The sequence below is a fragment of the Orbicella franksi genome, chromosome 1 (genome assembly GCF_964199315.1).
Source record: "Orbicella franksi chromosome 1, jaOrbFran1.1, whole genome shotgun sequence".
Taxonomy (NCBI): Eukaryota; Metazoa; Cnidaria; class Anthozoa; order Scleractinia; family Merulinidae; genus Orbicella; species Orbicella franksi.
This window is the reverse complement of record NC_138145.1, coordinates 31,955,492-31,980,477: the sequence shown is the minus strand read 5'-3', so window position 1 is coordinate 31,980,477 and position 24,986 is coordinate 31,955,492. Positions and strand designations below refer to the sequence as shown.

Below are 24,986 nucleotides of genomic sequence, written 5' to 3'. Positions count from 1 at the left end.
ATTGCGCTTAAGCTTTAACTGTAATCTGAGTTAACTTTTCATTTCAGTCTCCAAAGCCCTGAAAGTGCCCATTTCAGGTTTGCAAGATAAATCAGATGATCCACCTTCAGTTGAAGATGAATCATACGACCATGAAGCTGACGTTGAACCAAATACACGACCTTCTGAGGAATTTTTTTCAATTAATAAGTGGTAGTCACCCAACTAGTTTAGCTCTTTAGTTATTTTGGGCGACCAGCAACTGTATGTATTTTTAATTTATTTATTAATTAGTAATTAAGTTAATTTTTACAGTTCAAATGGTACACAGAATTGTGATCTTCAAGAAGCACGTTCCCTTTTTGACGAATTGATGAACAAAAGAAAATCAGCCTAGGGAGTCAGTGCAGCTGACGTTCTAACCAGAAAAAAACACCTTCTTCAAGGGCAGAGAGATCTCATGAAGGACAACCGCACTGCTTTACTGTGGCTGCAATACCTCGATATGGTAGACATCCTCTGCATGTTCATAAAGGCGCAACGAACCGGCAATTGGAGACTTCATCTTCAAGCTCTATCGCAAATGCTTCCCTATCTAGGTGCTGCAAGGCATAATCTGTATACAAAGTCTGTCCGATTATACTTGCAATCCATGAGCAGTCTTGAGACTGATCATCCCGATGTATACAGAAAATTTGAAGCAGGATTTCACGTTGTTGGAAGAAGCAATCGCTTATGGGCAGGAGTATCAACGGATCTTGTCATAGAACAGGAATTAATGAGAAGCCTAAAGACAAGTGGTGGTTTGACGAGAGGACGTGGAATGACTGAAAGACGAGTGATTTGGCTGCTCTCTATGCTAGCGTGTGCAGAGATGAATCGTGCCATGCTGGAGCTCACAGGTGTTAGTTACAGTATAGAAGAGCAAAACAAGGATATGACGAAGTCCAGACAAGTCCGGGACATGAGGGACACTCGGACGCTGCTTTTTGCTTTAGCAGAAAGAAATTCTTTCACAACTCATACAGATCTGATAAACATCATGTGGAAAGTTCTGTAGAAAAGGCCAGAGAAGTCGGACAGAGCATCTTGGACTCCATGATAGGAAAATCAGCTGCAGAATACTCATTTACAAAGAGTAACCAAGCTATCACATTCAGTGCCAAGTCATCCGTCAAAGTTGATGGGGAGAAGATTCAGGTGGACCCACAGTTGTTATTTCAGCGTCTTATTATTGCTAGCCAGTCCCTGGATGACATGAGTGCCATATTTAAATATGAGCTATGCAGCTATCTACCATCTCTGTTTGATTCTTCATTAATGCTACTAAAGCCACAAAAGCCAGCATTGGCGGATGCTGTCTGGGCTAAGCTTCTTTCAGATACAACTGGACCAAAAGGTGAAGTACAGTATGTCCTGGATGGTGGCGCACTCCTTCATCAGATCCCTTGGCCTCGAGGATTCCCAAAATATAGGGAGATCTGTGACATGTATTGTCAGTATGTGACAAAGAATTACGGTGCTGCAATTGTCACCTTTGATGGTTAAAAGCAAAGTTCCACAAAAGATATGACACACCAGAGGCGAACTGGAGGCAAAACTGCGACATCCGTCACATTTTCTGATGATATGAAACTGACCATGAAGAAAGACCACTTCCTGTCTAATTCAAGCAACAAGCAATCCTTCATCAATATACTGAGCAGGTATCTTCAAAAAGTCGGTTGCAAAACACATATCTCACAGGCAGATGCTGATCTCCTAATAGTTCAGACAGCTCTGGAAAGTGCAAGGGCAAACACTGTTCTCTTGGAGGACGACACTGATCTCCATGTTTTATTGTGTTATTACACAGAAATGAGCGCTGAAGAATTATTTTTTCAGCCTGAGCCAAGGGCATATTCAACAAAACGACTTGTCTGGAACATGAAAGTTCTGAAGGAGAAGCTTGGTGCATGTGCAACATTTTCTTCATCCATGCAATCCTTGGATGTGATACCACTTCTCGCCTTCACGGGATTGGAAAGGGGACCTCTCTGAAAAAATTCTGTGAGAGCCATCACTTCCACAATCAAGCTTAAGTGTTCAACAACACATCCGCCTCAAAGAAAGAAGTTTTTGAAGCTGGTGAGAAAGCTCTGGTTTGCCTTTACAATGGTAAATCTGGCAAAACCCTGGATTGTCTTAGATACCGACGGTATTGTCAAAAGGTAGCCACAAACACTTCAGCCACAGAACTTGCCACCTACTTCGGCCGCAGCAACCTATCACAGTTTACGTGTATACTTTCAGGTCCATCAATGGAAGGGATTTGATGAAACCATGTCAACGGAAGAATGGGGGTGGAAATACTGTGAGGGATTGTTAGTTCCTGTCATGACCCACCTACCTCCAGCACCTGAAGCACTGCTTCACGTTATCAGGTGTAACCGTTCCACAGACTGCAGCAGCCTCAGGTGCTCTTGCCGAAAGAACAACCTCGAATGTTCACCCGCTTGCAGTCAGTGCAGAGGCTCAGCTTCCACTAACTCTGCACAACCAGATGAATCTGAATGCAGTAGTGAAGATGAAGATGATTCATGATTTGTGCGTCTTTTGCTAGTAAAATTATATGTGGTGAGATATCTCAGAGATGACTGTCTTTATTTCAAAAGTGCCCGCAGGGATATTGACAAAGACAAGTTATGAGAAATAGATAGACATGCTGTTTTGTATTTAGCCTCGATTTCATGCTGACCTTAAAACGTTGTTGTTCTACTTAGAAAAGTATCAATTCAGACAGTTAAAGCCTGTGATACACCCATATTGACCATTTAACTCTGAACTTTGAACAATGGTGAATTGTTGGTCCAAGAAATACATGAGTAGGTTTATGTAGACAGCCTCGTTTTCATGCTACCCTTCTAAAGCTATAGTGTATCTTCCCCTTGTAAGATTTTTCTAGACTTTTGATATGTTGATCTGTGTACTTCAATGACATGAATGGCGAAGAAAAACCTGTTGCAATTTGTGATGGGTCTTAATAATATATTGACTGGACTATCAGCTCTAACGCTGAAGGAGAGGGTGCATAATTACTCCATTGACAGTGAAATGTTTAACGCTTCATGCTAAGGGTGCTAGCCTAATTAGGAAGCAAAAAACTTTCACTGGGGTGCTACTTATTTCAAGGGATAATTATTGGAAGCAGGTTGCTAAGTGAAAAACCATTACGGTAGCTTTACACCTAACTGTTCTACATTCCTTGCCATGAATTAAAGATGACGTTCAGCAAAACTGTTCACTGCTCCTTAATCTGATGATCATTTGCAGAGCCTCTTGTATTTCAGGGTCCATTTCATGCTGGCAAACAAAATAGCTCATTTGAATGAATAAATTAAAGTCATGTAACGGTTATATTTATGAGTAAATCTTTAAGACTCTCTGTCGACCGGAATGCTTTGCGAGCGTTTCTTTTTGTTTTGACTCTGTCGCTGAAGAAAAGGATTGGGGGCATTAGGTGGCCTAAAAAAATATATAGATTTAGCCAAGCCTAAAAGCGGAGCTCCTGATTACAATAATTACCCATAAAGGAAAAGAGGATTTTTTTCCTGGATCAGAAATGCAAAGTAGTGAGACAATCTCAGATAGTACAGAGTGTAACTGATGGCTCTGGCAAGCTAGTCCCACAAGTAATCATCTCTATTCCGTTCACCTGGTTCATTACCAGTTTGTATTTTCCCTTTGCAGAATATGAACAGACAGAAACCTTGATAAGACATAATCTTAGCAGTGCTTGTTTCACGCTTGTATTTTCATCAAGGCCCAAAAATAACTTACATTTACTGTTTGTCGCGACGGCCTTTAAATTTACGTTGATTTTCGTTCATTTAAATCCAATTTGTAAGTTGAAGCAGCAAACGTGACAATTTCACTTTTCACACTAACGTTATAACTTGATACTTTTGTTTTCCTCGCGAAGGTCTGTATGAAACCCTTGTTTTCGCTAAAACGCACGTAAGATGTGCTTATTTTTTTCACCGCTGGAGATAAATGGAAGAAAGTAATAAATATCTGGTGAAGAAATGAAAGAGATTTCAACGATTTTGTTTCAGTCAAAACGCAAATTTTCTTTTCATCGATAAACAAGAACTAATTTAATTATCAAATCGTCATGGAATACCACTTTCCTATTCTGTTGCCACCTTTTGCTGTTAACAATAAAATCATTCAAAATCAATACACCATGATATCAATTAAACTAAGAAGCGGTTCAACGAGAAGCACTGAAGGTAAACAACGCTAATTGGCCGAGATATGTCCTATATCAGTGAACGAGTTGCCTCTATAGAGAGTGACTAAGTTAATTTGCACTTTCATCAAGTGCCACGGAGTCTGCAGCAATATTTGAGCACTTTCCTGAATTTACAAGTTGACATGTTTTAATGCCACTAACTCGGGAGATTATTGGTCCATCTTTCTTATAGAGATAACCGCTTCGGGAGCTGCAATGATTTCACTTAATAAAGCTATCTATCTAATTAAAGGAAGAAATAAACAGGCCGCTAAGGAGAAACAATCCCGTTTCCCTTTTTTATTTGACCCTGGCATACACATTACTGTAGTTTGAAAACAGCAGATGATAGTTGTTGATCCGACCTAGGGGTAATTCCAAAAGACACGCAGTGACAGTAGCGTTTTTCGCACAAAAATGGGAGAAGTGGCGCTACCTGAGAAACAAGTGCCGTCCTCGGTCACATCACACAACACATAACAAACCGCGTGGCTCTGGGGATGGAAGCGGAGTGCAATTTACCCCTAATGATTCTAGAACGCATGTATCTTACATGTTGGGTTCTACCACACGAGAAAGTACTCAACGTTTTTGTGTGATCTCGTATGAAATGTATCTTCCACCCAATGTATTAGTCAACATGAACGATAACTAAGCTGTGCATGCGTTTAGGGCAAATTAGTTTTGTTCTAAAGAGAATGGTACCACAAGGAGAGCAAGGGGTTACCTGAAACAAATACATAGCTTTGTGAAGGTATCACAGAAGTATCGTAGGTGCAACACGTTTTATGTAGTGCTCACAAGTACTTACCCCATCCCACCCAACCCCCCTTCCTGCAAGGCTAATTAATTAATTGAAATTAATTAATCATACAAACATTTAAGTTTACCCCTTATTGCCATAGTGCCTTATTACAATAGTGCTTTAGCGACGTCCACCCCCAAACCATCCCAATAGTGCACTCTGCACTAAAAATGATCAATTGTGAGCATGCGATTGTTCAGCGTGTGGTTTCTGTTTTTTCCAGTTACATTTTAACTAACTATACCTATAATACGTGTACCCAAGATTGTAGAAATTAAGTCCGCAATATATCAGGGACTTACCAAGAGACGATTGTGCAAGGAATTGCCGGTTTTCATGTGACGTCATCATTTTCCAAAATTAAAAATAACCAATCCTTCCAAAGTTCTAGTTTCATCAGATAGAAGACCCTCTAAGAACTTGTCGTTTTACAACGTTTAAGCTCGACAGGGTTTCTCGTTTTGTTATAGAGGACGTTTCAAGTTTCAAGTTTTTGCATTGCGTTACATTGAATGGTGGCCCGAGAGGGCTTTCGCTTAGATCAAAAGAGAAGTTATCGTTCACGTTTTTCCTAACTGAAGAGTCCTTGCACCAGAAGAATTATTACTTTCAACGTGTCGGAACTCTAGAGTAATAATTTTTCGTTTCAATGGTAACACTCAATGACAGATCTACTTCTGTTACTTTACGGCCGCCATGTTTATGCCACTCGAAAGGGCACTAGCATGGCGTCTCCATACAAAGCTCTATAAATTTGGGTGAAACACTTTTCCGAATAAAGTGCGAATAAAAAACCGCACAGACCTAAATCTTGGCAAGGTTGTTTATATATCAGCCGTATATCATATCCTAGATTCTTGACTAAATTTAGTGAATGGCTATGATTTTTATTTTTGATTGCATGAGAGTGCAAACTAGCAATATGTCGGAAGAAAGTCAACAACGCGTCAGGGGTTAATTTGCACCGAAATGTTGCCTTTGGGTGCACTGCCTCTTTCTGCCCCAGAGTAATAATCTAGATTGAGCCTGCGATCAAATCGAAAACCCAGTAACTGGTCAGCGGTAAACGTCAAAACACCACGTGACCTCGATGAGCTCTTCACCTGAGCCCGCGATATGGTCATGTGATGGTGGTCAGCAGATACCTTGTTTTGACAGCTGTCAACAGGACAATCACTTGGAGGGCATATAGTTTATTTGCGGCCCCAAATGATGCTACGAGGGACACAAATAAACTAATGCCCAAGAAGTCATTTGATCATCATTATTATCAATACTCAAGGCCAAGTCGTACAAATTCAGTTAATAAAAAATGTGTAAAAGAAATGTAGCATGAAACTATGATATGGAAAGTTGTTGCTACAATACGATTAGCTAAACAAGAGCCAAATAAAATTCCTTTCCGTTTACAATAACAGTCAAATGTAATCTAGTTTTAAAAAGATTAGTAACAATGATTAGCAAAATTCAAATGTCTGCCTTGTAAGCTCCCGCCATCCCTCTCTGCCGCGGCGAGCAAATGAAAATGCAACGAAAACCAAATAAACTCAACTAACTTCTCCGCATCTTTCCAAACGCCGTCCGTGTTCTGCCCTTCCATGAGGTATCGATTCAATTTCTACCTGTCTCCTGACTGAATAGATGATTTGTGTTCTGGTTTCGCATCGTTTTCTTTCGTAAATAGCTTGGCCTTCGCTTCAAACATTTTGTTGGCAGACATGAATTCGCTGTATTGCAAAATGTTCATGTTTTGGCTGAGTGGAGCACTGGTTAGATGGCGATGAATGACCGCTCTAATTCCTGTCAATACACTTGGAGCAATGCTTGACCTTTCCCTGTTTTCCCTTTAGCGAAGAACTTTCGCAGAATTTCACTCAAGTCCGCTGGACTCACTTGTTTTCTTGGTGTTTTTCGCTTGGGCTTTTTGCTCAATTTCATCGTCCGAGTTTTGACTAGACAAAAGATGAAAATTTGGGACTTCAAAATCTCCAAATGTCAAACGTTCACTTCAGAACTACAAAGTGAGCAAGTGCAAACTCATCCACAAAAATTCGCGCCAACTCTAGCATTGAAATGGTATCCTCGGGATCTCATTGGCTAAGCGAAGTTGTTTGACATCTCTGCAGCCAATCAGAATCAGGGCGGCAAATGCATTTTCAGCCCGCGCATTTTCCGTTTGGCCCGCAAAATGGCACGTTTTACAAAGGGCAGTTTGTCATTTGGCGACGCGTATTGATATTAATCATAATATGGATGTCCAATATCAAAGATGCACCTTTTCAAGGTATGGGGCTTGGCGTACGGACAGTCATGTGACAAGCAAAATTTTTGAGATCGACGGGTATGGGGCTCCACTCGCACGCAAGAGCTCCGCTATAATTTACTGGTAACAACTGATATAAGATGTTTGCTTTAGTCGCCATTTGGCTCAGAACTACTGTATTTTAAATTCCGACTTCTCGTCGCGAGGTGTCAAATGCCAGCTACAAGTTCCTGCCGCCGTAGGCGTCATGCAGAGACTTGAAACGATGCCAAGCAACAAATTTGGCATACTGTATTTCGTGGACTGGACTGCACTGGACTGGACTTGTAAAACGCAGACTTGTAAAACGCGCACTAGTAAAACACGGATTAGTAAAATGAGGACTAGTAAAACGTGGACTTTTGAAACGCGGACTTGTCAAAAACTTGTACTAAACTTGACTTGTACTAGAACAACTGTCTTTATTTGAATGATCATCTCTCATCCAGAGAACTTCAAATACTACTCAAGTGTATACTTCTAACATACTTAAAGCCACCAAGTAACATTACATCCATTTCATGCGTTCTATTAAATAAATGACAATTAATTTGGGCCAAAATTCGGAATAAATTTTCATTTGTAATTATCGCTCGAAGATGGCGGCTTGTTTCAAGCTACCATCTCTCGCTAAAAGGTTAACACCTTTACCTCAATTTCTGGAATTTAAATGGAGTGAAGTAAGAATAGAAACAGAGTTGGATGTGGGACGTTTGAATCTGTTTACCTTGTGAAATATGACAAAGAAGACCGTCGAAATGTCATTGTAAAAAAATGAAAGGTAAGTCGAATTTTGGCTCGATTTTGGTGATCAAAGGTCAACAGACTCTTTCCCGTTACGTACTTTGCTAACCATACAGTTCTCTTCTATAAATTTACAATTACATACCCTGCACAGCTCTGTTCTTGAGCTGTTGAAGGCTGTTGAAATTATTGCTGAAATGCAATTGTTCCATTCTCAGAATGTATAAAGCGTATTGCGTGACGGAAAGCATGATCTTTGAAGGTCTAGTGTGACCGTAATCGGTAAGATCGTGACATCATATGATAATCATGTTCCTGTTGACTTTTTATTTTAGATGTTTCTGTTTCTCTTGTTAGGAATAATTTGAATAATTTGAAGTTCTTCAGATGAGAGATGATCGTTCCAATCGATAATTGTGGCTGGAAAAGAAAGCTGTAAAACATAATAACATAAAACCTTTATTTTAACACGATAAGAATTAAAGCTACAAAGCTGGTGGGGTTTTGTATACTACTGAATTAAAATACTAAGTACGGAGCTAAGATCAAAGTATCAATCCAGGCTTAAAATGTTACACGTTTCTAAAAATACAATCTCTATATCGAGATGTGGAGAGAGCTGAACTGTCGAAAAGAAAGTCTTTAAATACCATTTGGTAATAAGTAGTCTTTTAATTTCCTTAAAATATAAATGATCTATTTTATCAGTATAATTAACTAAATTCCAGAGGGCTGACCTGCGAAAGGCTAGTGAGTCTCTCATTAATCTGCTATTGCATCTGGGCATCGATGGGAAGATGTCATTATTTGCGTTATAGAATAGTTTAAATATTTCCACTTTATAGTTTAATCTGATTGTAATCCAATTTGCAAAGTTCAAAACTTGGCCAAATGCCATATCCTTAGGTAAATTAAAAATGATCCTAGCGGCCTGACAATGAATTTTCTCATTTGAGCTAATAATGTCGGAGTCACAGCATGCACCCCACAAAACAAGGCCACACACGATAGATGGCAAAATTACATTAGCAGGACTTCCTTCGGTAAAAACTTAGAATGTTTCACTAATTCTAATTTGTTGGCAAAGCCGCGGGTTTTTTGTGACATAGCGCAATATTGAGTTTCCTAGATACGTCGGGGGTTAGAGGTCCCATGATAGATGTCTTAGTGAATAACAAAACTTCCCTTTTTCCTGAATGTGGTGTCAATCGATTTTCCAGACAACATCTGTAGACTTCTTGCAAAGTTATATATCCGCATCTGCAGACTTTCCAATGCAAAAGACTGCTGTTGAAATTGTTACTGAAAGGAAATTGTTCGTTTCTCAGAAAATAAAAGGGTATTGAAAGGTGACAGCTCCTCACGTGACACCTTGCGTGACGGAAAGCAACCGACGGAAAAAAGTATGGAAAACAGAAATATTGATTAAGTTTAGAATTTAAAGTTTTGATGCGGCCAAATTAATTGCCATTTATTTAATAGAATGCAAGATTTGTTTGCATGGAATTAGGTATTTGAAGTTCTTTGGATGAGAGATGATCGTTGAAATAAAGACAATTATTAGTACAAGGCAAGTTAAGTACAAGTTTTTTGCTAGTCCGCGTTTTACAACTCCGCGTTTTTCAAGTCCAGTCCAGTCCAGTCCAGTCTGCTAAATACAGTATGCCAACAAATTTGCTTTCTATTTGCTTTCAGAAGCATATATACAGAATGTACAGTACTTACTATGCTTAGCATACTATCTTATTCATGATGTAGAATAAGGGTAATGATTATTATTTTTATTATTTTTTTCATTGACAATTTCATACCGCGCTTTAGATTCCCTACATAGTTTTTATCCTAAGACGTTTTCAGTTCGCATTTTTTTCAATAAAAGGTTTTCTTTCCAGGAATAAAACGCAGCAGAGAAAGCACTTTACATAGAAACAAATTCCAAGAAATCTCGCCAAAGTTAACCTCAAATTGGATGAATCCACAAGCGATGCGATAACCTTTTCTGAAAGCTTAGAGCAATGACACCGGGCAATGACAGTAATGCGAAGGAACATTCAATTCACTGTCACTTACTGCAACAATCGTGAGTTTTTTTTCTCGTATCCGAATACATCTTAACTGTTTCTCCACCGATCCTTGAAAGATTTTCTCAGGTAATTCTCTTGAAGTTCGTCTATGGACTAAACCTTCCGCCAAGGTTCTTTGCAGTCGCCATGGCCAAAATCACATCATACCAGCCGTTCTTTAACTTCTCAAATAATTTAAGTGAAAAACTAACAATTTGCGATCAGATGTTGTCCTCAATGTTAAGGAGGATAATAAATCTAGTCTTTAAAGGCCTTAAACGTAAAACAATCCAGATGGATGCCTCAGATTATAAAGGACTGAAGAGCGAAACGATCGACTACAACAAATTGGAGGTTTCGTGGTCCACAACAACGACGCGTGCAATGCATGCCGGTCAACAGAGAGTCTTTAATTTTCATTTTGCCTGTGCATTAGATTTCACTGCAACTGATTCAGTAAATCAGTCCGTCCATCTGTCCGTCCGTCCATAAGTTAGTTAGTCAGTCAGTCAGTCAGAGAGTCACTATGTCTATCTGTCCGTCTGTCTGTCAGTCAGTCACTTGGACAGAGACAGCAAGTTCAGATTTTAGGTGTATAGTATCTAGACATGGAGACCAGCATACAAAGACACCAAGAAATAGGGAAAATTATTTCACTTATTTTTGTTGCAAAAAGCAGTGATTTAACTTTTACCTTGCATGCATTTAGAAGTTGCAGTCTGTACATATTTATAGTGTTTCTGTGCTCGCTTTCTACCACCTATAACAGTAAACAAGAAAACACATTAATCATAGAGAAAAAGCTTCAGCATTGAAAATTATAACATTGTCAGCCACAGGATACTCCGAAAGCCAGTATAAGATCATGGAATAGACACAGAGGTAAAAAGATAGGTTATTCAAATTCATCACAATTCATCAAATTCATCATCACCTTCTGAAAGGGCAAAATCGTTTACAGTAAATATAATTGACGCAAGTCACAGTGTTATCTCTCCAGATGAATTTAATCAAACAACACTTTCGGCAGCAAAATTAAGTAGAAAAAAACGGAACAAACCAGTCATATTATTGATTTTTGCTGATGGATGACGTAGTCACTCCATGAGCTTAGAAGGCAGTCCAATGGCCCTCCCTCCTTCCTTCTCTCCCTCCCTCGCTCCCTCGCTCCCTCACTCCCTCACTCACTCACTCACTCACTCACTCCCTCCGTCCCTCCCCCCTCCCTCCCTCCCTCCCTCCCTCCCTCACTCACTCACTCCATTCTGATTAATTTATTCATTAAAGTTGGATTAAAGTTGGATTTTCTGAAAGGCCGTTCTATTACAGAAAATATTTGTTTAATCAATGTTATTTCCTATACCCACTTGAAAGATATTCCTGGATTACTCTTTTTTATCGATTTCGTAAAAGCATTCGATACTATTGAATGGACCACGCTTTAGCAGTTTAACTTTGGTTCCTCTTTAATTAATTGGATCTTAAAAACGGCTCGATAGATTTTTAAGCGATGACGTAGTCGTCGCTTAATGCTGGCGTGCAGCATTCCTTTGGATAGTAATTTTGCACGTTTTTCGTGCTGCGCTTATGCCACGCACGATTTATCCCTCGGTGGAGCTAAATGCACTCTGGGAGCTAGTAAATAAGACACACCAAAAATTCGCTGTCTTTGGTTTCGGAGAGAGAGAAACTTGTCCTTTGCAGCAATCGTTTGCAGTTTGTGGGATCCACGGAGAGCCTTTATTTTCAGTATTTAAACAAAGATTTTGGGTGTGGATTATGCTTTATCCAGTATCGGATAAATTTGTGCTGAAGGACAAACTCATAATAAGAGCATATCGTCCATACATACAACTTTAGATCAACAAGCAAGTTGCACACACAATAGGTCAAGGGTCCACATTAAATTTACGTATTTGTGAGCGCTGTGTAGGCCGGACCTTTGCCTGTCTTGAAGTGAATTGAAAGAGCAATGTCAGAGCACCGTATGAACATTGTATGAGCACTGAAATATCTGAACTAAACTTATCTGTGGACTGAAATGTTGGTGAAATTGAACTTGAATTGAAGAAGAGTATTGACGAAATTCGCTGTCAAACCAGTTGAGATAACAGAAAGCAACGGAGAACAGTGTAACGAAAAGGTGAGCTACCTGAAGGTTGTAGCATCGACAAAGTGTTGGTTAGATTTCCAGTTGTTAAACGCAGGTATCGGGACTGTAGTGATTGTTGCATTTTATCCATTGTCTTTTAGTTAGGCAGGGGTCACACTAACAGAATCGATGTTTACATTAGACATAAATTCTGTCATCGCATGCTCACGACATGTGCGACCCTTATGTCGCGATCATATCAGACATAACTACGTCTATGACACCTTAAGATCAAGGAGACTGATATCCTGCCACGAAACAGGTCACATCTTGCCTAATGGCCTTAAAAAAAAAAAAAATTTTTCTTTTGTTGCAAATTATGTCAATCAAATCAGATTTCACAATACACGCACGCATCGTGTGTACAGAGCTCTCTCTTCAACATTTTCCCAATTGTTACAAAACGTTATCAGTTGTAATTCTTCAGTATGGCCAACCGCTTTAACCCTTTGAGCCCTAATTACGCACATACGAGTAACTAATGGTCGTGCTCTTTGTTTCACTTGTGACGTCATCAATTTAAATGTCATCAGATATTCTTGATAAGCAGATAGTAGAACAACTAGGCTAGACCTTTCCGTACATTGCTCAGGTTAGGATATCAACGACATTCCGACGTCTCAAATCGAAAAACACGTTATCAGTTTTGGTGTAAAAACGGTGGTAAAATGGTCCACTATGCCTATGATTGATCAAGGTCCATTTCTAGGCTTCGCTTGTAATTAACATTCACCTTTTCACGGCAGCCAGAAAGAACACACAACGCAAAAGGTAGCCAGAGTAAAAGGGCCGAGAATAAAAGAAAGGAAAGGGACAACAAACAAAATTGAGAACGGATAATGGCAAAAAAAAAAGAAAGAATAAAGAGTCCAAATTTTGACTTATGCGCATGCACAAAATTGACATGTTGCTCAATTTTGTACGTAATCCTCGAAAATCTCTCCTTTTGGTAAAAAAGGCTTTCTTAGCAAAACTTAGGCTTATTCAGCGTCATGGCAGCCAAAAAAACCTGACTAAACGGTTAAAAACTGTATTTTTTTTGACGAAAGTTTGGTATTCAAAGGGTTAATCCGTACGAATTTAAACGCTTTCAATTTTCATAGCATAGGGGAAATGACTCGCAGCCGATTTGTCTTCAGCAGCAAAACGCACATCCACAAGCAGCTTTGTCGTTACCTCCCAGTCTAGAGCAGCCTTCAGTCACACAAAGGAAGCATCCTCGGAGAGAAAACGTCTACAAAGAAAAAGTCTAGCTAAAGGGAGCGATGATGCTTTAACGATGAGAAAGTCCTTTTCAGCTTTCGGCCGATAATATAATGATTATTATCAGAATGGTATCATATATCTTTTATGTCGCAAACGTGCGACCCCACTAACCCTCTAGGGGTAAATGTCCCAATAACCTTGTGTGACAAAAACAAAAAAGTCCACAGTGCGACCCATGTCTTACGTTTAAGCATCAATCTCGTACCTCGAGTCTTCGTTCCTAACTGCACATGCTGGGTTGACGAAACGAGCAGGCCAAAGGGAACGAAGACTCAAACCCACGAAAAAGTTGCTTTACAAAATCGCGATATAAAAAATATTATGCTAAAATATTCAGATCTATGTGTGTACCATTCCTTCGTGATCAAAACGTTCCGTTGATGCATATTCTTAAATATAATAATTCGTTTTATCCCTGATTGACTTAATGTATTGACAACATTACTAGAACGCAATTTTTAGCCCTTTTTCCCCTAAAAGATTTACTATTTTCCCCAATATCTTCCTGTTCTTTGTCACTCCAGGTGGAGCTTTGGAATTCTTTGTAAAGAGTTTCTTTCGCTGGAATGGAAAGAAGGGCCAAAAGTCCCCTTGATCCTTATTTCCAAAAACATCCCGCAAATTTGCATTCAGGTAGTGTAGCGAAATGTATTGATCACGGGAAAATGTTGCACCTGAATATTTTAGTATAATTTTCTTACATCGGGGTTTTGTAACGCAACTTTTTCGTGGGTTCGACGGCTACTTCATTGACAAATTTAAAAGTGTTCCAGTGTATCAATGCTAATGAAACTTTGGAATAAAATTATTAACATTATCAGGCATACATGGTTAACGTTTAAAAAAAATCTATCGAGCCGTTTTTAAGATTTTCAAAAATTAAAATTAAAATTAAACATACAGTATTTTTTTATTCTTCCATACACCCCTTGCCATACATCGTTATTTCCGAAATTGGCATCAGCCTTTCTATAACAGATCTGGTTCGTACAAAATTCACGCTTTCCTGATTTTCTTTTTCTTGGTTTATCGTTTCCATGGAAATATTGATTACCTTAAAAAACACATTCAACCAAACTTCAATCTTTTTCCAAAAGCTGGTGTAATTTTCACATCGATCGGACTAAGGGAAGGTTGGTAAAAAGCCAATTGAAAATGCTAGGTAGAGGGGGGGGGCAAGGGGGGGTCTTGTCACGAAGTCACGATAGTAAATTTTCGATATCACGAATCACGAAACAAAAAATTCACTTTTCACGAACATGTGCACGAAACTGTAATTATTTGAAATCTTAATTTGTTGGTTTTACTTTAAGAGACCTCTTAAGAGAAATATCGGACTTGGACAGCTATTCCACTGCGAGTTGTTACGGCTCTTAGGAAGGTTAGAGTATCATCGTCGTTGTCACTTTCCACGGCATCGTCAGGTCCACTGTCTGTGTCATACTGCACATCATCTTCTGGGACTTCGGGAGCTTCAGACACTTCAGGATGAGCGAAGGTGACTTCTTGCTCTTGCTCTTCTTGTTCATCGACGATTGGTGGAACAGCTGGCTGATACTGCGCGGGAGGTTCAAGGTAGATCTTGTCCTTTGGGTAGGCAAAATCTGCTGGACAATACATATTCAAAGGCAAAGTGCCAGCCTTGAACTTCGTTGTTTCTTGCCTCACAGTTCTCTGTCGAACGCACTTGGCATGCTGAACTGCCCATTCTCTCATTATCTGCTCTTGGGTAGAATTTTGTGCCTTGTTTTGCCAAGATGCGAGAGTTTGGAAATGTCTTTCAGTGGAATTGAACTGTCTGGAACTGGATAGTAGGATGTTGGGTGAGTGAAATAATAGGCTGCCCAGATTGTAATCCTTTTGATGCTTTCATAAACAGTGTTTCCCAGATTACGGGAGTAGTTAAGAGATGTGGGGCATTGATCCTTGAAATGACCAACAGCGTGCAGATTTTCCACTTGGGTTGTCAGACAAGAATGAAGATCAACGTGGATGTCTTTGTTGGTAGACTTCAATTTATCATCCAGCCGATTAAGTTGATTGTAGATCATCTGTACGGACTTAAGCATCTTTCTTGCCCTCCAAACTTCCCGCGTGCTTCATATCTCGATGAACGCACGCTGACGCATGAATCAATTGTTAAATAGTCTAAAGGTCTCACAAGTCACCTTGTAAAATCGAATTTGTAGTCGAGTCAGTCAGGATTGGAAGTTCGAGGTCCCATTGATCTTGCGTGTTGATGGAGAACGCTTGATTGATACCATCCTTCACCAGTCTGCAGATCCTGACATCCAAGCTTTCACCGAGGTCACGTTTTATGCACTCTTCTTTGATTCCGCAAAAACTAGTCACACATCTTAAGAAGACACTTAAAATTTCGTGCCAATTCTGACACGCTCCTTGGATCCAGCAAATTTGGAAGTGCCTGATTCTGGCTCAGCATGGTAAAATATAACTGATTCAACAACCGCAAGGACTTTGTCGGATTCAGCAGCCATGATCTCTATCAGTCTGAGTTACACCGAGTCCGCACATGTCGTTCATCAACGGCTCATCAGTCAAAAATCCTATTGAGACGGGTTCATTGGCTAATACGGTAATCAGGAAATCAGCGGGTTTATTTAAACCTGTCAACATGCTTTGTTTGTCGCTACTCTCAGTCGGCTTGACTCAAGCGTTAAATTCATTGAGGTCACGGAAAAAATCTGATCACAATGCAGTGAAATTCAGCTACGAACTTAAAGTGGTACTATGACGAAAATCGCATCTCTCCTATCTAAGCCATTTTAAAACATAAACAAGTAGTCTTTATGAGAAGAAAAATGTCGTTTACTATTTTCAAATGTCTCTTTTTCTTCCTGAGATATTCAAGTTTTTAAAATATGCAAATTAGACAAATGATGACGTCATACACTCAACCAAATTTTGATCAAATATGAAGAAAGATATCTCAGCCAATTTGTATCAGAAATGTTTGATTCTTTGAAGTAAGGCTCTACTAAATGTGCTCCACCATAGGAGCTAAACAGTTTTGTTACCATGGCAACATACTGGGTTCCAGACCTCCCTAATATTAAAGGCTTTTCTGGCCACCTTTGGCGTTCCATTTTGATATTTGTTAATGGTGTCTCATATGCATGATCCAGCAGGTATATAAATATGTTAGCTCGAACTCCTGGCCTCGTTTAATGTTTTCCAAGCTGAAAATCACTAACATATTGAAATCGAGTTGGTGGGGACTGGAAAAGAGTGAGTTGCCATGGGAACAGAATTTTTTATAGCCGTAGGTGTTTCCTGTAGAACTATTAGCCTACCAAGTTTCAATGGATTCTGCTGTAAATTGACCGAGATAGCTCTATTTATATACATAATATAATATTGGGTTGAGTGTATGACGTCACCAGTCATTCATTTGCATATTTTACACATTTTTCAAACTTAAATATCTCCGGAATTAATGCAGATATTTGAAAACGGTAAACGGCGTTTTTTTCTTTCATGGAACTCTATGTGATACACCTAAAAAATTGAGGGGTAAAAATTTGATCATAGTACCACTTTAACTTTAGACATTCACGATTTATTTCTTATCTATTCACGATTCACAGCCAAGGACTTTTGCATTTCACGCCTCACGGAATACACTTCAATCGCGATTCACAGAACAGTTTTTTTTATCAAATCACGATTCACAGAGCACAAAAAAACCGGATCACGGTGTCACGAAAATACCCTTGCTCCCCCTCTAGGTATGGTCCAGAAAAAAACTGTATTGAGCCACCTTAAATTGTTAAAAGAAATATTTAAATGATTTGCTTTTCATCTAGGGAAAAAAGATGCTACCAAACATGATATCAAGGATGACTTCCTCCGAGAACTTATCGCAATTTGGGTAAACTTTAATTTTAGAGACTCCTTCTTTTCCAAAAACGACTTTTCTAGCAGTATGATATGGAATAACGCATCAGTCAGAATTCCTAATAGGCCTCTTTTCTACAAGCACTGGGCCGAAGCTGGTGTACAAAATATCAAAGATCTTGGTAACGATGATTTTAAGGTCATAACTTATAGAGACTTTAGAGGGAAATATTGCTTATCTGCCTCTTTCCTTGAATTTATGGAGTGACCTCGGCCATAAGGGGCGCTATGAAGTCTTTGAAATTGAAGATGCAAGATGGACAAGGTCAGAGGTTTTCGGTGTAAAAACTAATTGCAGCAACCAAGCTGACTAAATAAGCGTATAAAATTCTAATAAAAAAAATTCTACTTACCCCCAAAAGAGTCAAGAAAAATGTGTTAGGGTCTGTGACCTTGAAGTGGTGGAGGATTTGAGCTGGAAGTGTGTGTTGCAATTTTGTATTGAATTTGAACAGTATTGCATTCTTACCTCTAACTGATATTTAAGCTGCTTCAGTTCTGCAACTAAGTGCTGTTCTGTTGCGCTTTCACAAGGTGAAGCTGAGGAATTCTGCTGTATGCACTGGGGACAGGAACCCTTTTTGCCAATTGACTTGTGAAAAAAACACAGTTACAACGTGCATGTCAAACATGCCGAGTTCATTATAATAAAAGATCCTCTCTGGGTTGAAAACAATCACTACAAAATTTGTGACTAAGTTATCTTTTCAATTTTTTTCTTAAAGCTTATGAACGCGAACAGTCACAAAACGACATGGCACAACACTTAAACTTCTAAATAATCACGTACCTTTTCTGAGTAACTTATGGGAAACATTTATTGTAGATGTCTTGAATAGCTAAAATGCCTAACCTTTTGAAGTGATTCATTTGTTATCTTAAGCTCCTCTAATTCTTCTGTCAACTTGAATATTTCGTCTTCATTTGATTCCTTGTAAAAAAAAAAAACATCTCAAGTCAGCTGTCTCCAAATAAGAAGCTTTGACATGACGTCACAGTGGCCACATTGGGGTTTCCATTTCATGAAGTTTCTCTCTTGGGGAATGAATTTCATCCTCACGTAAACATTTCTTGTTTTTCAGAATTTTAAGATTGCCACCAAAAAAGCAACATGGTGCAATTACATATCACTAAAAAATCTGTACATTACCTTGAGCTGTTGATAAACTGTTAATGGTATAGTGGGTATGTCACACTGAGCATCAAACAACTCTCCTTTGACTCGGCAATGCTGGTGGTATAAGCCAACAAATCATTGCTTGTTAGTTAATAGCTCATTTCCAAATTACCTTTAACCTCTTTTCTTTCATATGAAAATGAGATTTCATTCACATGTAAATTAAACTCATTTTCATATGAATGATTGTGCACCACGCCTCGCTTTGATAGAGAAGCTTAAGGTAACTCGGAAATGAGCTATTATACCTCACGACTACCGCTTATAGCGGAGCTCCGGCGGCCTAAAGGGCCACCAAGCAGAGCCCCTACCCATATAGGAAAGAAAGGGTAACCCATGAATTGATTTTTTACGATAACTGCAGACATTCTCGCGTACTCATTGGCTAATTTTTATTGTCAATAAGCGGACAGACACATGACTTTATAATTTATGTGATGCCTCAACGAGCACTTGACAATTTGTTATCACAAAAACCAAATTGATGTCAGTCTTCATGCATCTGTTCTGTTATTGACAATGAATTTTGTCGTAACATTGTCAAAGTTGCTTTGGATCCACTCGGCTATCGCCTCATGGATCCACAGCTACTTTGACAATGTTATGATGAAATTCATGATCAATAACAGGACAGACACATGAAAAACTGACGTCAATTAGTTAATTTGTCAATTTGTTAATTGTTCGTGGGCGTGTATGCATGACGACGGCAGCGACGACGATGACGACGACGATGGCGGCCATACTGCAGCTAAAAGGTTGAGACATGCAGCCTTGATTTATAGCCTCCTTCTTTGATGTTGGACATCCATGTTATGGTCAATTGACACCTGTCAAAACAAGGTATTTGCTGACCAGTATCACATGACCATATCGCAGGCCCAAGTTTAGAGCTCATTGAGGTCATGTGGTTTTTTGAAGTTGACCGCTGACCAAGTGTTGTTTTTCGATTGGATCGCGGGCTCATGTCAGGTTAACTTTGAAATCAGGGCCAGGTAGTTTTGGAGCCGGTTAACGTCAACTAAGGATTAATAGTTAATCAAAGTTTAAACTTTTCTTTTATAAAAATATTTTTCACTGCTTTTGTTTTGTTTGGTTTGAGATTGTCCAAACTCAAAACAGAAGGCCAACCAACATAAACAGAAAACTTCACTGCACAGTTACAAACTCAGATCAAAATTTTCGCTCAACCTGGGGTAGCTGAATCGGGCTTTGAACAACCTGGCTTGGGAGCTCCGCTTTTAGGCTTGGCTAAATCTATATATTATTCAAAGGGATTTGCAGTTTGTGAACTTGATTCCCTTGGGTGTAAAAATGCACTTCTCCATGTTGTGTTTGGTTCCCCACATGACATGTTACATACCTGAAGTTGCTCTCTGAGTGTTTCATTCTCAAGTTTGAGTGTGGTGATTTGTCCATGCAGTGATATTAACTGGTCTGACTGGTTACCTATCATAGAAAACACCATCAAATGAAATGAATGCTGGTGTAAATTTAAAGGAAAAAAGACACCAAAACGATCAAGCATACTTTTTAAAAGCCTGCTGTTCTTTCCATCCCATCGCTGGTCAACACCTGCCACCAAAGCAAGCAAAATTAACACAGTGACCATTCATCCAAACAGGGTCAGTTCCATTACCAAGAGATGTTTTAATGCCACCACCAGAATAATAATTTGTAAGAAAAACCAACCAATCGTCTGACTAGTAACATCATGGTTTCTTTAAGCATTGAATGCAACATGAAATAGTGGTCAAGTAGATTTTTCAGTTTAACGGGGTTTTCATTGGACACCATCATGGGTTTCATGGGTTTTTGTGTAAAGTTTAGCCAATGTTACGATCTGACAACGAATATCACATCTGTTACTTTTGATTTTACGAGTTCACCATTAAAATGGTCAAACTTTTGGTATATTAATGGGCAATCATTACTCTTTATCATTTCTCACCAAAAACTGGTACAAAAGGTTTCAGTGTTCTGACTAAATATTTCGGTTGTACCAGAAACCCAAAAACCCAGAGACCCTCCTGAGTTTCTGGTTTCAACCAATGGCTTTTCACTGCCAGTTACTAAAACCTTTATACACATTCCTCTTGCACATTTTGGATATAGTTAATATTAGAAGTGATCATTGATAACAGTTGTCATTAGTATATATATCTTATTATTAACTCGTGAGACAATCTCAGATAGTGCGGAGTGTAGCTGACAGCCCTGGCACCATAATCACCAGGTCTTCAACCTGGCTCAGTTCATTATGGGTTTGTATTTACCTTGGCAGTCAACTGGGGCTTTTCCCCTTGCAGAATATGAACGGACACAAACCTTGGCGTAATCTTAGCAGTGCGTATGTTTCAAAAGTGTATTTTCATTCAAGGTCCAAAAATTACTAACAATAATATTACTCTTTGTCATGACAGCTTTTTAAGTTTACTGTGATGTTTGACGTTGATTTTTGTTCATTTTAAATTCAATAATGCGTTGATGCAGTAAATGTGACAATTTCACTTTTAACGTCAGCATTTGTAACTTGATACTTTTGTTTTCCCCACGAAGGTATAAAAAATGAAGACCTCGTTTTCTCAAAAAAACGTGGAAATTGTGCTTTTTTTCACTGTTGGAGATAAATGAGAGAAAGTTGAATATCTGTCGGAGTCTGTAGCAACATTTGAGCTCCTTTGTGGTTTCTTTTGTCACAAATTTACAATTTGAAGAGTCTTAATAGCACTAACTCGGGAGCTTTTTTGGCCTCTCTAATTTATGCAGTTAACTCCACCAGGGCCAGTCCCAAGCCCGGATGAGAGAGGAGGAGGGTTGGGCATGGGGCTAGCAACCCCACCCCGTGAAAAACACCATGACTAAAAGGACTACACAAATTGCACTCGAATGACCAAAGGAAACGGCCCAAGAGAGAGAGCATATGAAGCAGCACAGCCAAACCCGCAAGGGAACTACCACTACAAGCTGAATTGAAGCCCATCAGCATGACCTGGGAGGAGGTGAAGAGGGCAGCTAAAGACCAAAAGATGGACGCTACCAGTCTGGACCCTATGTTCCAGAGGAAATGACAAGGAATAATAATAAGAAGAATTGACGTAATTAATTGAAGAAATAAACAAGCCACTTAGGAAAAGGAATATGCTTCCCTTCTTTATTTGAACCCTGACAGTTTGAAACCAGCAGATGATATTTGTTGAACTGGCCTAGCAGTAATTCCAAAAGACACCCAGTCACAGCAGCATTTTGTGCACTAAAAGGGAGAAGTGGCACTACCTTAAAAGTAACTGCGGTCTTCATTCACATCACATAACATATAAAAAACCGCATGGCTCTGAGGATGATCAAAGAGCTCTTAGGACCTGCTTCTGAATGCAAAGGCCTTTGCCTGATTCAATTCTTACTAATGTAAGTCATTTGAAATTCAAAAACTGACACGAAATGTATTCCTTGCCTAAAGTTTCTGTGCACTGAAGGGCTGGAAATAACAGTCGGTCATCGGACATTGTCCGACCAAATTTTAAATATGTCCGGCCAATTTCACATTATGATCAGACATGATGTCCGAACATTTCACCAACACCAAGTTATTGTCCATCCATAAAATTTAGTCAGATACATTGTCAAAAGGTTCGAAATTGCGACCGGTACGACAGCCAATACAGCTAAAATATCATCTTTGGTGACCTAAAATTCTGGTTTAGTCGACAGCCGAAAATGCGTCTGTGTTCACAGGTTACCATAATGGCGACTATGTTTCTCTGTGTTGATGATCAATAGCGGTTATTTCCTCAGACATTGTCCTTCCAGAAATGCATAGTCAAAGATCTTTGCTTCTATAACATTCAATATAAGAAAAGAAAGCAATCTATCCTTTTGCTTCCCTGTAAATATCCTGGAGCCCATTATGGGCTCCTGCCATATCATAAAGCAGAAGTGTTCATCTTTCCTGTACTTGCAAAATAAAGTACTCTACAGAAATTGCCTCATTATGCATTACCTGCATTGCGATATGCTGTTAGCCCTTCATGTAGTACCCTAGAGTCAACTTTGGTCAGGAGCCCATCACTAGGAGCCTGCAACTCCCATACTAAGCCTGTGTCACAGTATTTTTACAGACCGGTCTATTTTAAGGCTTATTCTCCCACGAAAAAGGTCAGTTCTGGTCTATATGAGCGCGAATCGGTAAGGAGAAAAATGGCGGCCTCAGACGGACATGTTGACCTAATCTTGCACTGAAATTAACATAGGCACGCAAGGCGTGCAAGAGTTTTTTTTTTCTGAAGTCTCGGAGATAGGGGCATTCATGGAGCTGTTTACAGTAATGATTTGGTTAATTCGACAAGTTATTTTGGTTGCAGTGTACAGCAAGAAGGAAACTGGGAATTTATGATGTACATACGATGTTACATCGGTAATGGTAAGATAGCTAAATAGTAAGCCATAAGATGTTTGACTGAACAAACTACAGTAATCTGACACATCTCCAGATTAATGTAGATACCATCTTATTTTTTTTCTTTGATTCGTTGATAAAACCCACACTGTGATTGGTGTGACAGGTGCACATGCATAACTCCCTCACTCGCCGATCACATAGCCTTTCCAACCCCCAAGAGGAATTTTTGCTCAAAAATACTCAAGTTAAGAGACCTTTTCGCATTTTATACGAGTCGTAAGTTTACCCTTTTTACACAACACAACACAACAACACTACTTCACCGAAAATTTAAAGAAAGAGAAAAAAACCTCTCTGACACATTGAAAGTCTGATTTAATTAAATTGCACTTTAACTTGGTGCCACGCAGTCTTCAAAGAACATTTGAGCAGTTTTGATACTTTTTACCTTTAAAAATATCGGACTGAAAAGAATGTCATAAAATGCCCATCTAATAAAAATAAACTGCTACTGCAGAGACGTAAAAACCGTCCAGAAATAAAAGTGTTTTTTTGTTTAATATCCTGGGAACAATAGCCGATAACTTGTCAGCTCTAATTGAATTTACTCCCATATAAAAAAAAACAAAAGTGTTAAGTTACCATTTGTCACTAAAGATAGCAAACATCTCGTGGGAACGAGTGGTGACGATTCGTCAGCTCTAATTGAATTTACTCCCTTGTGAAAAACAAGAGTGTCAAATTACCCTTTGTAACTAAAAAATAAAAATATCTCATTATATTTGCATGCAACAAGAACAAAACAATCGTCACCTGCACTTACTATTGTATATGTTAGAACTGTTTCAAATCTAAATAGTCTTGTCTCCTCTAAAACATGTCCTAAGAACTAGAAGTGATGATTCGTGACCTCTGATTGAATTTACTCCTTGTGAAAAACAAAAGTATCAAGTTACCTTTGTAGCTAAAAATAAAAATATCTCGTTGCATTTTCATACTACGAACTCATGAACTGTTTCAAACCTCAAGGCTCATCTCGTTCGTAACTAAAATCCTCAGCCTAACCCACAGAAAATGTCAAAGTAAGCCCAATATATGGATACTTCCTCCTCTTTTACAGAAGAATAAATATGGCTGTTCTGAACTGTATCAGGATCAAATCTTCTCACATACCATTTACCTTTACAACAAGAAATTTGATTGGCTGTCTATAGTAGATCCAATCTGATTGGTGTGACATACATACATCTCTCACTCACTCACCCATTGACCTGTAACATACCCAACGTGCCGACTAAGAGGTATTTTTTTACAAAAAAATAACTCAATAAAGTCTGTACTTGTGATTGGTCTTTGAGGTCCCTGCAGGGGTCTGAATTCGCAGTAAATTCAAACTAAAAATAGATGGGTCTGTGAAAAGGCCGGGACAGGAATAATTGGGGTAGTTGCACACTCCTAGTGATGGGCATTCAATAAAAAACTAGGTTTGCTTGAAGGACATATAATCAGGAGATAACCAGGAGAGATTGGTGCAGTTATCTTGTAGATAAAGTCATCTAATCATCATAAATGATAAATAAATCAAATTTACATGCAGTTTTGAACGATTTGTATTGAAAATCTTTACACCATGCTAATAAATTTTATTATGCTAATTACTTAAGCAAATCAATTATGCAAATTAATGTCCGGTCAAATTGATAAGATGTCCGACCAAAATGAAGATTTGAAAGGACACGTGTCCTGTCAAAGAAGAAAAATTATTTCCAGCACTGGCGCTGTTGACAGGCACTGTTGCACTTTGTCAGCAAATAGTTTGAATCAAGGAGTGTGATGCTTAATGGTTAGGTAGCTTGCGTAGCAAGCGTTGGTAGCAAGCGTTCTTATACAAACACTGAGCATTCTGGC

The 24,986-nt window shown here is 39.0% G+C and overlaps 1 protein-coding gene and 1 pseudogene across 3 annotated transcripts in view; one reads left to right on the top strand and one right to left on the bottom strand.

Annotated features, from left to right (window-relative positions):
- The window catches only part of LOC145479292 (uncharacterized), an 83,549-nt gene that overhangs the window by 1,784 nt on the left and 56,779 nt on the right, over nucleotides 1-24,986 (bottom strand). For 2 of the 3 annotated variants that reach the window (XM_081457637.1, XM_081457627.1), the window contains 7 exons: nucleotides 20,210-20,254; nucleotides 20,043-20,128; nucleotides 18,653-18,733; nucleotides 18,356-18,433; nucleotides 17,972-18,094; nucleotides 10,861-10,926; nucleotides 3,227-3,321 (listed from right to left, as the gene is read on the bottom strand). In XM_081457637.1, the coding sequence (XP_081313763.1) occupies nucleotides 3,247-3,321; nucleotides 10,861-10,926; nucleotides 17,972-18,094; nucleotides 18,356-18,433; nucleotides 18,653-18,733; nucleotides 20,043-20,128; nucleotides 20,210-20,254 (554 nt within the window). In that variant the 3' untranslated portion in view covers nucleotides 3,227-3,246. Of the gene's footprint in view, nucleotides 1-3,210; nucleotides 3,322-10,860; nucleotides 10,927-17,971; nucleotides 18,095-18,355; nucleotides 18,434-18,652; nucleotides 18,734-20,042; nucleotides 20,129-20,209; nucleotides 20,255-24,986 lie in introns of those variants that run through there. The other variant, XM_081457620.1, reaches the window with a different exon arrangement.
- LOC145479524 (uncharacterized) lies at nucleotides 1,078-2,019 on the top strand (annotated as a pseudogene).